At 38.6% G+C, this 15,435-nt stretch overlaps 1 protein-coding gene and 1 pseudogene across 1 annotated transcript; one reads left to right on the plus strand and one right to left on the minus strand.

The window, feature by feature from the left end:
* The window catches only part of LOC127653190 (uncharacterized), a 48,287-nt pseudogene extending 44,924 nt beyond the window's left edge, over positions 1 to 3,363 (plus strand).
* Positions 3,364 to 3,640: 277 nt separating this feature from the next.
* On the minus strand, positions 3,641 to 10,620 carry LOC127653207 (cytosolic sulfotransferase 3-like). Its single transcript, XM_052139811.1, has 8 exons — positions 10,453 to 10,620; positions 10,048 to 10,183; positions 8,617 to 8,745; positions 7,220 to 7,320; positions 6,802 to 6,928; positions 6,553 to 6,650; positions 5,178 to 5,352; positions 3,641 to 5,090 (listed from the first exon to the last, which is right to left on the minus strand). Exons 1-8 carry the CDS (start codon positions 10,474 to 10,476, stop codon positions 4,978 to 4,980), a joined length of 903 nt encoding a protein of 300 aa, XP_051995771.1. The 5' UTR covers positions 10,477 to 10,620; the 3' UTR covers positions 3,641 to 4,977.
* Between the last annotated feature and the right edge of the window lie 4,815 nt (positions 10,621 to 15,435).

Raw genomic sequence — 15,435 nt, forward strand, 5'->3', positions numbered from 1 at the left:
ATTGCTTTAATTTTCATCCCCAGTTAATGGTGAACGTTCAGTGGGGGATTTAAGAATCGTTGTGTTTTCTTGTGAAAGCCTCGTTGTCATATACCTGTTGATTTTACAAATATGCGGTGAGTATAAACAATTATACTCATTTTAATCATAATGTGATGTTTTGTTCTCTCTTTCTTTTTAAACAATTAAAATGTAATTTATATTATTATGATGTGATAGAATAAAGTAACATGATCTGTTCTGTTTAATTATTTCAAGAAAGTAAATCGTGATGTAGCTTGAAATAAATCCAATGTTTGTGTCAAAGACTATTAAAGTTTAGATAATTGTTTACAGGACATCAGATCAGAAACACCTGACAAATACTTAACCAACTTAAAATACTGTACAGTCATGGCCAAAAGTATTGTGCACATCAATTTTGTGTTTTCTGCTTCAGTTGTTGTGGTGTTGATTCACATTGTTTCTAGATTATTGTGCAGAGTGATCAGATGCATTTTAAATCATTGCAAAAAGCTTAATTGGCCAAAGAAATAAACTTTATCACAAAAAACAAAATTTCACTGTTTTTTGCCCTGGCACAAAATGACCAGCTAACATAATTTCACTAATCATATCAGCAGCACATGGGAAAGTGTGAACGAGAACTACTCTATCATTCTGATTGGATTATAAGAGCAGACTGATCGCTATAAAAGGAGGGAAGAAATGCTTCCAATCATTGTGTTCTTGTTAGCGACGGTTACCTCTAAATAAAGACATGCAGCCATCATCACTTTGCATCAAAATGGCCTCACATGCAAGGAAATTGCTGCAAAGAATATTGCACCTTAAAGAACCATTTACCAGATCATCAAGAACTTCAAGGAGAGAGGTTCAACTGCAGTGAAGAAGTCTTCAGGATGTCCCAGAGTGTCCAGCAAGTGCCAGGACGTCTCCTCCTGAGGAGTCAGCTACAGAATCGTGTCACCACCAGTGCAGAGCTCAATATTGGCAGCAGGTTGGCGTGAGTGCATCTGCACACACAGTGAGGCGAAGACTTTTGGACAATGGCCTGGTGTCAAGAAGGGCAGCAAAGAAGCCACTTCTCTCCAAGAACAACATCAAGGACAGACTGAAATTCTGCAGGAAGTTCAAGGATTGGACAGCAGAAGACTGGTCCGGTTATTTTCTCTGATGAAGCCCCTGCACAAAATCCTGCACAAAAACACCGCCATGAATAAAGAATGGTAGCAAAACGTCCTGCAAGAGCAACTTCTCCCAACGATCCAGGAGCAATTTGGTGATGATCCGTGCATTTTCAGCATGATGGAGCACCATGTCACAAGACAAGAGTGATAATGAAGTGGCTCGGAGATCATCACATTGAAATGTTGGATCCGTGGACAGACAACCCCCCGGATCTTAGTCCCATAGAGAACCTGTGGTCAATCTTCAAAAGGCGAGTTGACAAGCAGAAGCCCATAAATTGTGATCAAATCTAGAGCACTAATAAGGCATGAACGGATCATCAGTCAGGATTTGGCACAGAAGGTGATATCCAGCATGCCAGAGTGAATTGCAGAGGTTATGAAGAACAAGGGTCAACACTGTAAATATTGAATCTTTGAATATATTTGTCAATAAAAGCCTTTAAAACTTTTGAAACGCTTATCATTGTTTTCCAGTACACCATAGAAACATGTGAAAACATAATCTACAAATACTGAAGCAGAAAACTTTGCAAAACACAAAATGTATGTCACTGCCAACACTTTTGGCCACGGCTGTACAGCATTCATGTTGTTAGCTGTCAATGAATCAGTCAATTATCAGACCATCTGTTTGCTGCATCTCACTTCTGATTGTTCCTCCTAATGGTCACTTTTACTTCTGTTTTCGAAATCCGTCCTAACAGAGCGTGATGAATCCAGCCAAACTCAGAGTCCAAGTCTGAAACGTCAGGTTAGCTTCTTATATCAGATTTACAGTTGACCAACAATACAAGCTGCTTCACTTCATATTAAACAAAAGTGATGTAATGCACATACTGTTTTTTGTGTCTTTAATTTAGCATTCCTTCACTCAGCGCTACTATGACAGAAGTAATATCACTGAGGATGTTGAGGTGATTATATTCTGTAATGTTGCATCTGAGAATTACACTTGAGCAACAATGTAGATATTAAACTATTGTCCAAAAGCTAAAATATGTATATATTATTATTTTAGATGTTGCAATCTATTTTTCCTGCTTACAGTTCACATTAAGTCCAGAACAGAGTGTAATCATGCAGGAAAGGATGAATGGAGAAAAAGACTGAGCTGCATCTAAATGCTCAAACACACCGTCAGTAAAGAGAGAAACAGCTACAATCAAGTTAATGGCACTGTGTGACTGAAGCTGGTTTGTCTAGATGAATGCCTTCTAGATCCCACCAATCCCCTCAATTCAAGCACTGGATCAATCTCACATTCTGACTGTTTGTTCACACCCTCATTAGTGTTAAAGTGATCAAACTGAGAGTTTAGTGTTATTCTTCAGAAGATGCATCTGTGCTGTAAAGTGTATTTGATTTCATTGTTATGAAAAGCTGTAAATATTGTTTTTATATCATATTTTATGTCCAATAAATGAAAGTATAGCATTTGGAGTCAAATATATATATTTGATGTGTTTGATAGGTTGGATCAGATCTCAACAATCACCACATCAGTTCATTTAGAGACACAACTGCCACAGATCTTAATAAACTACAACTGCGCTGAAGCCTTCTCCACATTCAACACTGTAGATACTGCCATTAGTTATATTATACTTTTTGGCCCATGCTGGATTATCAGAGTTCATGTTTAAAGTGCAGCTGCACAGTGTTGGCACAAAGTCCTCCTCTGAGTCCAGACTTCGGTGATGTATGTGAGTGCAGACCACCTGAGCCACAGTGGTCACTGTGTTGCTTGGAATTATTTAATAAAAAACGAATATATTTAAATAATGTTGGAGATATATTTAACACATTTTTAGATAACCAGTGGCTCAATTTGCCTCATGTAGTAATTCAGGGCTTAATTGTTGCATTGATGCTCCTGTCATGTGCGAATAAAATTATTTTCAATAAAATAAAATCTTCACTATACAAGCCTTTTGAATTGTGATTAGACGTCGAAATAATGTTTAAACCAAATATTCAAGTTATATAAACAAAATATGGGTAAAATAGTTATTTTAAACATCCTGAGCTGTTTTTGACCAATTAAAAAAAACATATTTTAAACAAAATTATTTCCTCAGTCTGAGTGGTTCACAACTTGGTGACTAATTACACTATCAATCTGTACATTCAAAGTGGTCATAAGAAAAAAAGTTGGTTGTTCGACCATAAGAAATGAATGAGAAAGACCCTAACACAGCAATTTTTTATATGTTGAATACACACACACACACACTCAAATACACACACACACACACTCTCTCACACACACACGCACACACACAGACACGTGCACACATGTTGTGTTTCCATGTTTTATGGGGACTTTCCATAGACATAATGGTTTTATACTGTACAAACTTTATATTCTATCCCTAAACCTAACCCTACCCTAAACCTAACCCTCACAGAAAACTTTCTGCATTTTTACATTTTCAAAAACATAATTTAGTATGATTTATAAGCAGTTTTCCTCATGGGGACCGACAAAATGTCCCCACAAGGTCAAAAATTTTGGGTTTTACTATCCTTATGGGGACATTTGGTACCCACAAAGTGATAAATACACGCGCACACACACACACACACACACACACACACACACACACACAGAGCAGAGAGAGAGAAAGATAAATGGAGTCATAGTTCATAGAAATGAACTATGACTCTGATATTTACTTTGAGTAACACACGCATGCACACACACTCACACACACGCATGCGCACACTCTACACACACACACGCATGCACACACACTCACACACACACACGCATGCGCACACTCTCACACACGCATGCACACACACTCACATACCCACACATACACACACACTCTCACACACACACTCTCACATACGCATGCACACACACACACATGCACACACACACATGTAGTGTTTCCATGTTTTATGGGGACTTTCCATAGACATAATGGTTTTTATACTGTACAAACTTTATATTCTATCCCCTAAACCTAACCCTACCCCTAAACCTAACCCTCACAGAAAACTTTCTGCATTTTTACATTTTCAAAAAACATAATTTAGTATGATTTATAAGCTGTTTTCCTCATGGGGACCGACAAAATGTCCCCACAAGGTCAAAAATTTTGGGTTTTACTATCCTTATGGGGACATTTGGTCAAAATTCTTATTCTGTGTCTTCTCTTGGTCCAAACGCAAAACTAGAATTACTGAAACACTGCAGCCATCTAGTGGCCATTATAGCCACAACATCATTTATAAATCATGTTATTTATTTGAGTTATTTCACCAGATGGCTGCAATCCCCAAAACATGACACATTTAAACATATTCGGCATGTTTAAACTCATAGAAGTGTGATGTGTTACTGAAGTAAAGTTACATAAATTTGCCTATTAGCAAATACAAATGATGGTGAAATTGAGAACTTTACATGTAAATAAGATCTAAATAACATCAAATACAAATAGAAGTAGATGATTGTACTGTTATCACATCAGGAATGTTAGTGGTATAAGATCTTATTAAAGAAGAAAGAAAAGGGTACACATTTACTGTATCAGGGACAGGACGTTATCGTTGAACAGCCTAGGATGGTCTACCATCTGCCATTGGTAGGGCAAATAGAAAGTCCCATCCCAAACTCATGGCATTGGTAAACTCATGGTTGCTATGTTAGGCTGGCCGGTACGCTCAAACAGACGTATGTTTTGAAGAATATTAAATGCTAAGTAATTAGCCGAGTAAATGAGTGCCTAATGTGTTTAGGGACTATTATGTAGCAATGTCCAGAACACAAGCCTTAAATTTCTGTCCGGAACTTGACAGTTGTGTTCTTCATCTTTTGTTTGTAGACCTCATCAAACATTTCATTTTGTGCCACTGTGAAGTGAGTTTTCCAATCTCCGACTTTACCTTTAGAAACACAAACAAAGAGATGCAAGTTATGCGAGAGGAATAAACGGTTTAAAGAAGGCAACATCAGATCAGAGATTGGCCGACCTTTCCGCATGAAGGGTGAGATCTTGAAGTCCATGACTGGGACTGTGGAATAGTTGGTCATCTTGTTCTGTTTCATGGCATCAAACTGAACTCCATTTGTTATTTTCTGTCTCTCCTCAAGCGGGGTGGACAAACCCAAGAAGGAGCACAAACGTTCCACCTCACGTCCAGTGTCCTGAAGAAGACATGATATACACTTTAGCCTTACACTGCCTGTCCAAATAAAGTCACATACTCTACTATCGGACCGCCTTTAGCTTTGATTACAGTGTGCATTCATCGTGGCATTGCTTCGATAACCTTATGCAACATCACAACATTTATTTCCATCCAGAGTTGCTTTAGTCTTTGGCCGAGATCTTGTATTGATGACGGGGGAGTTGAACTACTCCCACTCTCCAGCACATCCCAAAGACTTTCAATGGGGGTTAAAGGTCAGGACTCTGTGGTGGCCAATTCATGTGTAAATGATTCCTCACGCTCCCTGAACCACTGTTTCACAACTTGAGCCCGATGAATCTTGACATTGTCGTCCTGGAATATGCCCGTGCTGCCAGGGAAGAAAACATCCATTGATGGGATAACCTGGTCATCCAGTACATTCAGGTTGAGTAACCCCAGATCATAACACTGCCTCCAGAGGCTTGTACAGTGGACACTATGCATGATGGGTGCATCTCTTCATGCACTTCCCTTCTTACCCTGACGCACCCATCGCTTTGGGATAGGGTAAATCTGGACTCATCAGACCCCATGACCCTTTTCCATCGCTCCACAGTCCATCTCCAATGCTTCCTAGCAAATTGAAGTCTTTTTGTCCGATTATCCTCATTAAAAAGTGTCTTTCTTGTGGCCACACAGCCGTTTCGTCCCAATCCTGTAAGTTCTCGTCACACTGGTGTGTGTGGAAATGCTCTTACTTTCACTATTAAACATAACCATGTCGATTTTTTCCGATGTGACTTCATCGTGAGTTTTCACATCTCTGATTACGATCATTCAAGATTTTTGACCACATTTCTTCCGTGACGTTCTTACGTGTTCTTAAACCAATTCCAGTGATTTCAGCAATCTCATTGGTCGTTTTCTATTCTTGATGCAGGCCAATAATTTGCCCCATTCTGAAACACAATAACATCTTTTCCACGACCACAGGATATGTCTTCTGACATGGTGGTTTAAGAAATGAGAAGCTACACACTGCATCAGTTAGGGTTAAAAGAACAGCTGAAACACATTAATCTCTGCAATAATGATCCAATCATAAGCTCTTAAACATCTGCTTATTTAAATCCAAACAACAATGTAGTTTTTTGGCCAGGCAGAGTGTTTTTAACTGAGCTTGAAAAAAATGTACTTTGTAAACTGAACTTACTTCAGCCATATCTTCATAGAACAAGTACAGTAAGTTAGAATATGTCTTTTTCTTCTCCCACCACCCACTGACATGGTCGAACCAAGGGCCAAACACATCTGTGGGGAAAAGTGCTGATGTTAAAACACTTCCTCAATGACACCCTCCCAATGGTTTAATAGTTATCACATATTTAAATGTGTCTTTAGTTATGCATTGCACCAATAAGATATAAATGACCAATAATCTATATTCAACTATTTTACTTACTCTTTCCTTTCATAAAGTTCTGTAAGAAGGTGTCCCAATCTCCCGCTTCAGGCTGTGCCATGTTCATTCGATCAAAATGGTAATAGGAAACCGCGTTGTCTTTTGCATTACGACCTACATACACCACCTGGAGGGATTTAAATAGAAATCATAATTACGTCATGAAACGTGTATGAAATTCAGTACGTTATACATTGAACACTGTGTTTTAATTGCAGTATAGAGCAGCACAATTCAAGTTTAACAGGTTCCCACACAGCCTGCCAACTAGTAGAGTAGCGAAGTGATTGCCTTTGTATAGCTTGTGAATTAGAAATATTAAAGATTGAACGTCAGGGTGATCAGTTAAGATGTTTCCAGGCTGTAGACTACAATGGCAGATTAATAGCATTGTTTAGTCCTTTATACAGTACCACACCCTTGAGTTCTGCTCCCAGAAGGACTTGGGAACGAGCTGAACAGGTAGATGAGTTTTGATGAGGCGAGGAGAGGTGGCAAGATTATCCGCCAGTTCTGTCCCTGCAAGGGAGACATAAAATATGCTTCTGAATTAAAAGTGCCATTGTGGTCACACCAAAATAAAAGTAAGCAGTAGCTGAAGCCTACAAACAATTCATAAGAACAAAATGGCAAAGTCATCAAATCATAAGATATCGTCTCACTTAACTCATACAAAAAGGACTTTTATTCCCAGAGAGCTGCTCCCACACAAAGATCCCCCATTTAGCCTTAACAGTCTGTAGGGGCAAGTGCTGTTAGCAAGCACCTATGAAGGCCAGAACGGTACACGAGGGGGTGGGTGGCCAGCACCACACCTGACCACCTTTGTCTCCCCAGTGGCGATGTTTCACACACCACACCAGGTACTCATTTTAGGCTGAGTCAACCTAGGGTCCTAGGGAGGCCCGGGACCAGTTCAGATAACCATCACTGGTGATGGCCATGAGCAGGAATCAAACTCAGGTCGCCAGGTTCGTAGCACAGCGCACTAACCGCTACATTACCGCACCCCTATGCACAGACACACGCACACACACACTTTTGCCCAGTCCTAATGGCCATCGAAATTTGAAGCATGCCAAGTGCCTCAAAAACACCCAAATAATATTAACAATTAATGCGTTGCCATGGCACCAATCTAATATTCCTTTACAATTTTACATCAGCAGTTCTACAACATTACAACATTATTCTAAAGAATTCTCAAACAATTCATATAAACACAAGAGGGCTATTTCGAAGTCTGTTAAAAGTGCCGTACCTCCTGCTGCCAGGTTAAAATGTGCTAAAAATAAATGAAGAAATCTGCTATTTGATATGTATGGTAATGAAGCTCATTTATCCCATTTTCTAAGATGGTTCTCCAAAACCCACTCCCATTAATTGATGACAATTTGCTCAGGATGAGATCCCCCAATGCTGACAACACCAAGGTGTCAACCTTTCTTTGATGATAATAATCATCAAGCCATTTCTATTGAAATTAGGTCAAGTGGAACTCACATTTTAGGGCAGACTACTGCCATTTCTTTTACAGTTCACACTAAAAATGTAAACCTAGAATTTAAAATGTTATAGGATTTTGAGAAATGTTAACAAAGAAATGAATATGATATTTTTAAGATGATGCACTATTCTAAATCACCAATGTTCACGCCTTAAATATCCGATTTCCTTGCTTCCATTGAATTCACACATGACCGTTCTGAAATGATGCTTAGATAACAGAAGCATGCATGTCAGTAAAGCAAAACTCAAGTATGAAGCATTCTCACAAGTGGACTTTTAAACACCACTGTAAATGAGGTCTCAAACCTGGTGGCATCACTTTAAAGCATGACTCGAGGAATGGCACTCTCATATAGATTGGCAGGGACGTCTGGCGCTCCGGAGCATCATTCCCAAAATACAGAAGGTCAAGTATATAAGACACCCAGGTGGTACCTACAGTAGCAGAAAAATTGAGAAGTTTGAGAATGTTGCATGCCGCAAAACCTTCCCGTAGATTAATAGTAACTTTCAAAAATGTAAAAACGATTTACTAAATAAGGAATATCCAAATGCACCTCAAATAAACTTTTGGTCACACATTATACACACATTTTGTTGCATATATATACAGTGAAATGTATTAGTTTCCACATATCCCAGCTAAACTGGGGTCATCCATGATATGGCACCCCTGGAGCAGATACGGTTAAGGGTCTTGTTCAAGAGCCCAACAGTGGCATCTTGGTGGTGCTGGGGCTTGAACCACCAACCTTCTGGTCAATAACCCTGAGCCTCAACCACCACTGCACCACTGCATATCCCAACTAAGCTGGGGTCAGAGCACAGGGTCAGCCATGGAACGGCGCCCCTGGAGCAGATGGGGTTAAGGGCCTTGCTCAAGGGCCCAACAGTGGCATCATGGCAGTGTTGGGGCTTGAACCCTCATGCCATCCCAGATGTGTATGACTTACTTTCATCTGCAGAACACAAACTAAAAAATATATTTTTTTACAAGAATATCTCAGCTCTGTTGGTCCTTATAATGCAAGTGAATGGTGACCAGAAATCTGAAGGTCCAAAAAGCACATACAAGCAGCATTAAAGTAAAAAGACTCCAGTGGTTAAATCCATATATTCAAAAGTGATATAATAGGTGTGTGTAACAAACAGATCATTATTTAATATTTTTTATTTTTATAAATCTTCACTTTCACTTTCAGATGTGAAGCCACATGTGACTGTCAGATATGAAAAATGTGGAGAAAGTGGAGATTTATATATATGTAAAAAAAGGTTTCTCACCCACCCATATCATATCGCTTTTGAAGTTATAGATTACTTATGGATTACTTTTATCCACTTTTGGACCTTCAGATTTCTGGTCACCATTCACCTGCATTATAAGGACCTACAGAGCTGAAATGTTCTTCTAAAGATATTTGTTTACTTTCTACAGAAGAAAGAAAGCATGAGGGAGCATGAGTAAATGATGAGAGAATTTACATTTGTTTGATGAACCGCCCCTTTCAAACTATGGTTGCTATGACATCAGTGATGGGGAAAGACCCTGTATTTAATTTCAAATAAACATTGTTTTGAATGCCAGTTTGGATACACAAATACAAAGTCCCATTCTCATATTTCATGGTGTTGTAACTGATTAAGAGTTTTAATTAGCGTTCACATCACATGCTAACTGTAGCTCTTCTGTTCTAATGCTTCTACTATAATACTATAACACTTCATTTAACACACCTGCTTTAGGATAAGTGGCGATAAGGATATCGTCTGGTCTTGCTTGAAAGTCCTGAACCTTTTCCCAGTTGTCAGTGAAGTGGTGTATCATAGAAATGCCCTCAAAGTCAAACAGCTTAGGCTTAGACAGGTTTAGCTGAAGTATTAAATAGGAAATAAGTCAGTTTCATGTTGAGGTTTCAGTTTATTTTTGGCTTAACTGTTCCTTTATGAAGCAAAATGTCAGATGTATATGCATTATCTGTAACAATAAACTGTTTAGCATTACTTTATGCAGGGGAATAAATATGGAGAATATAGTCATGCTTTATTAAATCACTTTCACATACTATTTCTTACTAATACTGTTATTTCCAGCTTTTCTTCTACATGACAATAAAAGACTTAAGAGAATGATTTACTCACTGAAGAAAAGTCAATGCCTTCCATTGTATATGTTAAAGAAATGCTCTTCTCTAGTTTCTCTTTGTGTTCCTCTCTTCTGCTCTCCGCAAATGTTTCTAAAAAACTCTTGCGTGCTGAACTACATACTGGGCTCTAGTTCAACCCTTTTGTCCAGAGTTCACAGTTGATCTTATCCTCCCCTCCCTCTCTGTACTCTGCACTCTCAGGCTTTGCCAGTTTACACACTCCTCCCACTATTCACTTTTTAACCAGAGGGTAAAGTGGCTCTTTTCAGCTCTCCATAGTCGTAATCACAGATGTGGTTTCATCTTAGCCCTGCTACTCATACATGAAACATGCAAGTATAATTCCTTAATATTCAAATGCTCCATTGCCACACTGTAACTATGTTCTAATCCGCCCATGTGTTTGTCCTTATCTCACAATAAGCTCTTAAAGTAGAGCTCTGTTTTGTATCACACCAAACATACCAACACTGAGGATAATCTTTGACAAAGCATATGATTTTTATGCACAATTCATTTATCATGGAAAAGGTAAAACCAGCACAAAAGACACTTCCCAGGGCTAGATTGGCCCCTCAAATACTGGTTTTTGGATGTTACAGGAAGTGTGTTTTTCTTGGAGACTCCAGGAACTAAACTTTCCCCAGTGGTTCCTGATTAGTTCCAGCCACGCTATGTTTTTCCTGTAATGCTGAAACGCTTTAGGAATGCATTTCAATATGACTTTTTACCCAGCAGTCTGTGAAGGACATTATGTTGTCCAAGGTAGAAAATATTTCTTTATCTTCTCTTGCTCAGTCATTTGTGCTTCAATCTCTCTCTCTCTCTCTCTCTCTCTTACTCTTTTTCTGTCCCTCATGCTTTTCAAAACATTGACCCATTTTCTCCCTCTCGTTCAGCGTTTGAAACATTTTTGGCTGGCTGTCAAGTTTGTCAAGTGCCTTATTGTTTCAGATGACTGACTGTCTTAACATCATACATATTACAGTAGAGCAGAACAATGATTTTCAAATCAAATCAAATCAAATAATATATATAAAGTGCAACCGTAAGTGAAAGTCTTTGGTGCATGAGCTACTATCATTGCAGTCACGTACAAAGTATAAAGAGGACACAATACACTGCACAGTATACACGTAATACACAATATCCACATTACACACAAAATATCCCAAATAATCCTCAATGTACAATATCAGATGATACAATATGCACAAGTATTACTGTATATACAGTATGTGTTATATTTATATATTTGATATATGATCCATGTTCCCGGTTGAATATCAATACAAAATAAATAGAGAAATAGAAATACAGTCAATATTGACAGATTTGGGCCAAATATTAGTTAAAATATTCATAACTACAGTCTAACAACACAAAATAGGTATTGCTTGAAATCTACTTTACAATTTAGGCATTATGAGTCTATTTGTTTTACTTACAGACAAAAATATAGTGAAGTATATGTCTTTGACAATTACATTTCATGTGAACAGGTGTTGCTTTTATGCCGCCTTTTCACTTATAACTTCACGAAAATTAAACAGAACATAAAATTTCAGAATTTTTCAAAGGTTTCATTAATTAGAGGAGGTGATTATCTTTCAAACAAGCCCACACACAAGTTAATCAGATGTATAGATCATTAGATTATCCACATGAAGCACAATGTTACATATGACCACCAGGAGATGGCGCCAAATACATGATACAGACTCAATGATGACTCAAATGACACAGAATGAAACTCATTCTGTGAAATCTCATGACTAAAATCGTGTCTGCATGCTATGCAAACCTTTAGTCATTGTTGTGTTTGCATGTGTAATTAGTTCTTATGTATAATTATTATGTTTTATTTGTTTGGAGAGGCTTTTGGACACTTGGATAAATATTTATTTTTAGTGCTATAACTTTTGATTGCTTATTCGTATAAACAATTTTTTTGGATTGGAAAAAAAACAAAAGCAGTTTTTGGAGCCACCTTATTTACACCCAGAGATATATAATGTCATATCAGAAAAATAAGAGGAGCGTGAGTTCTGAGAACCCAGTCCGGGTGGGCAAATAATGTGCCACTAGGATGACGAGGGGAGCCTCGGTCAGAGAATACCAGAGCAGGCAGTGGGAGGATTACCAGGAAGCAAACAGGTCCAACTGCCCTTGACCGAATCGACTCCAAATCAGCTGGACCACCTAAGGGGGGAGTCTCCACTCTTCCCTGAGCATGACCTGCTGTGACAGCGTGTCCGCTGTGCAGTTGAGGTTGCCCACCATATGACTGAGTCTGTGCAAATCCAGGTTCAGGACTCGCAGGTCCAAGATTGGCCGCAACCCACTGCCGTTTTTGGGTACGATGAAGTAGCGGCTGTAAAAACCCCTTCTTCATCTTGGCTGGAGGAACAGGCTCTATCGCATCCTTCCGTAGGAGGGAGGCGATCTCCACGCACAAGGCAGCCGCAGTGAAGCGGACGCCGTTGAACTTGGGCGGGCGCCTGATGAACTGAATCACATAGCCAAGTCGGACAGTCCTGAAGTAGAGGGAACATATTTCACCAGTGCTGGTCTCTCTCCACTGGCTCCCAGTGAAACATCGTATTCAGTTCAAAGCATTATTGTTTGTTTATAAGGGTTTACATGGTTTGGCTAACCAATATATCTCAGATCTTCTTTCATTTCGTCACAATACATCCAGAGACCTCAGATGAACCAATAGTCTATGGTTAACAGGTCTAAGGACACGTCTCAAACTGAAAGCATTCGAGCCTTCTCAGTGGCTGCTCTACATTTCTGGAATAACTTTCGACTTCACTTAAAGAGTACAGGTACAGAGCCAATGAAAGGCAGTTGTTTTCGCATATCCCAAATAAGCTGGGGTCATAGCGCAGGGTTAGCAATGAAACAGCTCCCCTGGAGCAGATAGGATCAAGGGCCTTGAACCCCTGACCTTTCAGTCAGTAACCCAGAGCCTTAACCGCTGAACCACCTCTGGCCTAACCTAACCTAATTAAATATGACTGACTGACTGACTTTCACTGACTTAGATTATTTAACCAACATCAGACCTGATCATAACTACCAAATGTTCCCTTTAAATGCCAGTTTGTTTACATAATGCCACTGTTTTTTACAAGCACACAAATTTCTCAATACACACATACAAAACACACTCGGACATTCATAAAAACACACACACACACACACACACACACACACACACACACACACACACACACACACAATTTTATCTGCATCATTTATTCAATTGTCCTGCAGGTCTCTATAATACAGCAAACATAGAATAGGGGAAAAGCTTGTATTTGCTCCATAGGCTAAACATGAGGGAAATGACGCCATCTGGTGGAAAATATAAAAATTTACATTTTGAAGCCAGGGCTTCATAATGAAAGCATAATATCATACAATTCATTATTTTATGCTTTAATGGCACTGGGATCAAATATTGCAGTTTTAATGGGTTTCAATGGGGACATTTTTGTCCTGAAGGTCCCAAGTGTGACTATTGTGTGTACACAATGTATTATAGATGTTTTATAGGAACTGAGGTTGAAATATCAAAATTCACCCCAAAATACACACCTTTGGCAAAATGTATGCCATTAACATTAACAGCCAAAATGATCGAAAAAATAAAATTAAAAATACAAAAATGTCCCAAAGGTCACAGAAGGGTTAAGCAAACTTTAACAGTATCACTAAAACTGAAACTGCTTTAAAATCAACAGAGACAAATAGCTGTGGTATGATGTTTAACAAAAGAGACTTCCACTAGAGTTTTTGCAGAGTCTTACTGTAATTTGATCTGCAGTTTTGTGTCCCCTTCATCTGTCAGAAAACTATTTAAGATCATGATCGCAGCCGGCAGTATTACTGGTGTCATGAACCTAACCCTCCTCTTTATAAAAAGTTCCAGTCCAGTTTGATCCCAAATTGTGGCTGTAAACACATGCTTAACATCATTCAGCTTTTATGACCTCATAGTAATTGAGACTGTGTGGAACATTTGTAGTTTTAAAAATTAGTTTTTTCACATTCTAGAATCATTTCAAATGAAGAAGGCAACATGAGGATTGCAAATGCTGAAAAACTACAAAACAGAAATGTGACAAAACAGGTCAGCCCAGTTACATAATACAAAATATACACTTAATCTTCGCTTTATAAATTCATATACACTTTAGAATAAAGCGAGTCAACGACCCACATGTAGGTCAGCGGCTCTTTTCATTAAAAATGTATATAAATAATTAATCCCACTTCCTCTCTGCACCTCTCACTCATAATGTTGTGAAAATTCTCTCATCATTTACTCACTCTCAGGATATCCCAGATGTGTGTGACTTTCTGTCTTCTGCAGAACACAAATGAAGATTTTCAGCAGAATATTTCAGCTCTGTAGGTCCATACAATGCAAGTGAATGGTGACCAGAATGTTAAAGCTCCAAAAAGCACATAAAAGCAGCATAAACGTAATCCATAAGACTCCAGTGGTTTAATCCGTGACTTCAGAAGTGATATGATAGGTGTGGGTGAGAAACAGATCAATATTTAAGTCCCTTTGTTTCTCTCAACTTCAGATGTGAAAGCGAAATAAATATTTAGAGTTAATAATGACTTAAGTGTGAGAGAGGAACAGACCAAAATGTATCATATCACCTCTGAAGACATGGATTTAACCACTGGAGTCGTATGGATTTCTTTTACGCTGGTTTTCTCTGCTTTTTGGACCTTCTGAGTTCTGGCCAACAGTTACAGGCATTGAAAGCTGAGATATGTTTTTCTAATAACCTTCATTTTTTCTGCAGATGAAAGAAAGTCATACACATCTGGGATTGCATGAGGGTGAGTAAATGATGAGAGAAATCTTTTTTTTTTTGGGTGAACTATTCCTTTAGGAAACTATCAAACTACAACACAAGGGGGCAGAATAACAATGCAGCTGGTATTGTGG

Source organism: Xyrauchen texanus, chromosome 12 (genome assembly GCF_025860055.1).
Source record: "Xyrauchen texanus isolate HMW12.3.18 chromosome 12, RBS_HiC_50CHRs, whole genome shotgun sequence".
In the NCBI taxonomy this organism is placed as follows: Eukaryota; Metazoa; Chordata; class Actinopteri; order Cypriniformes; family Catostomidae; genus Xyrauchen; species Xyrauchen texanus.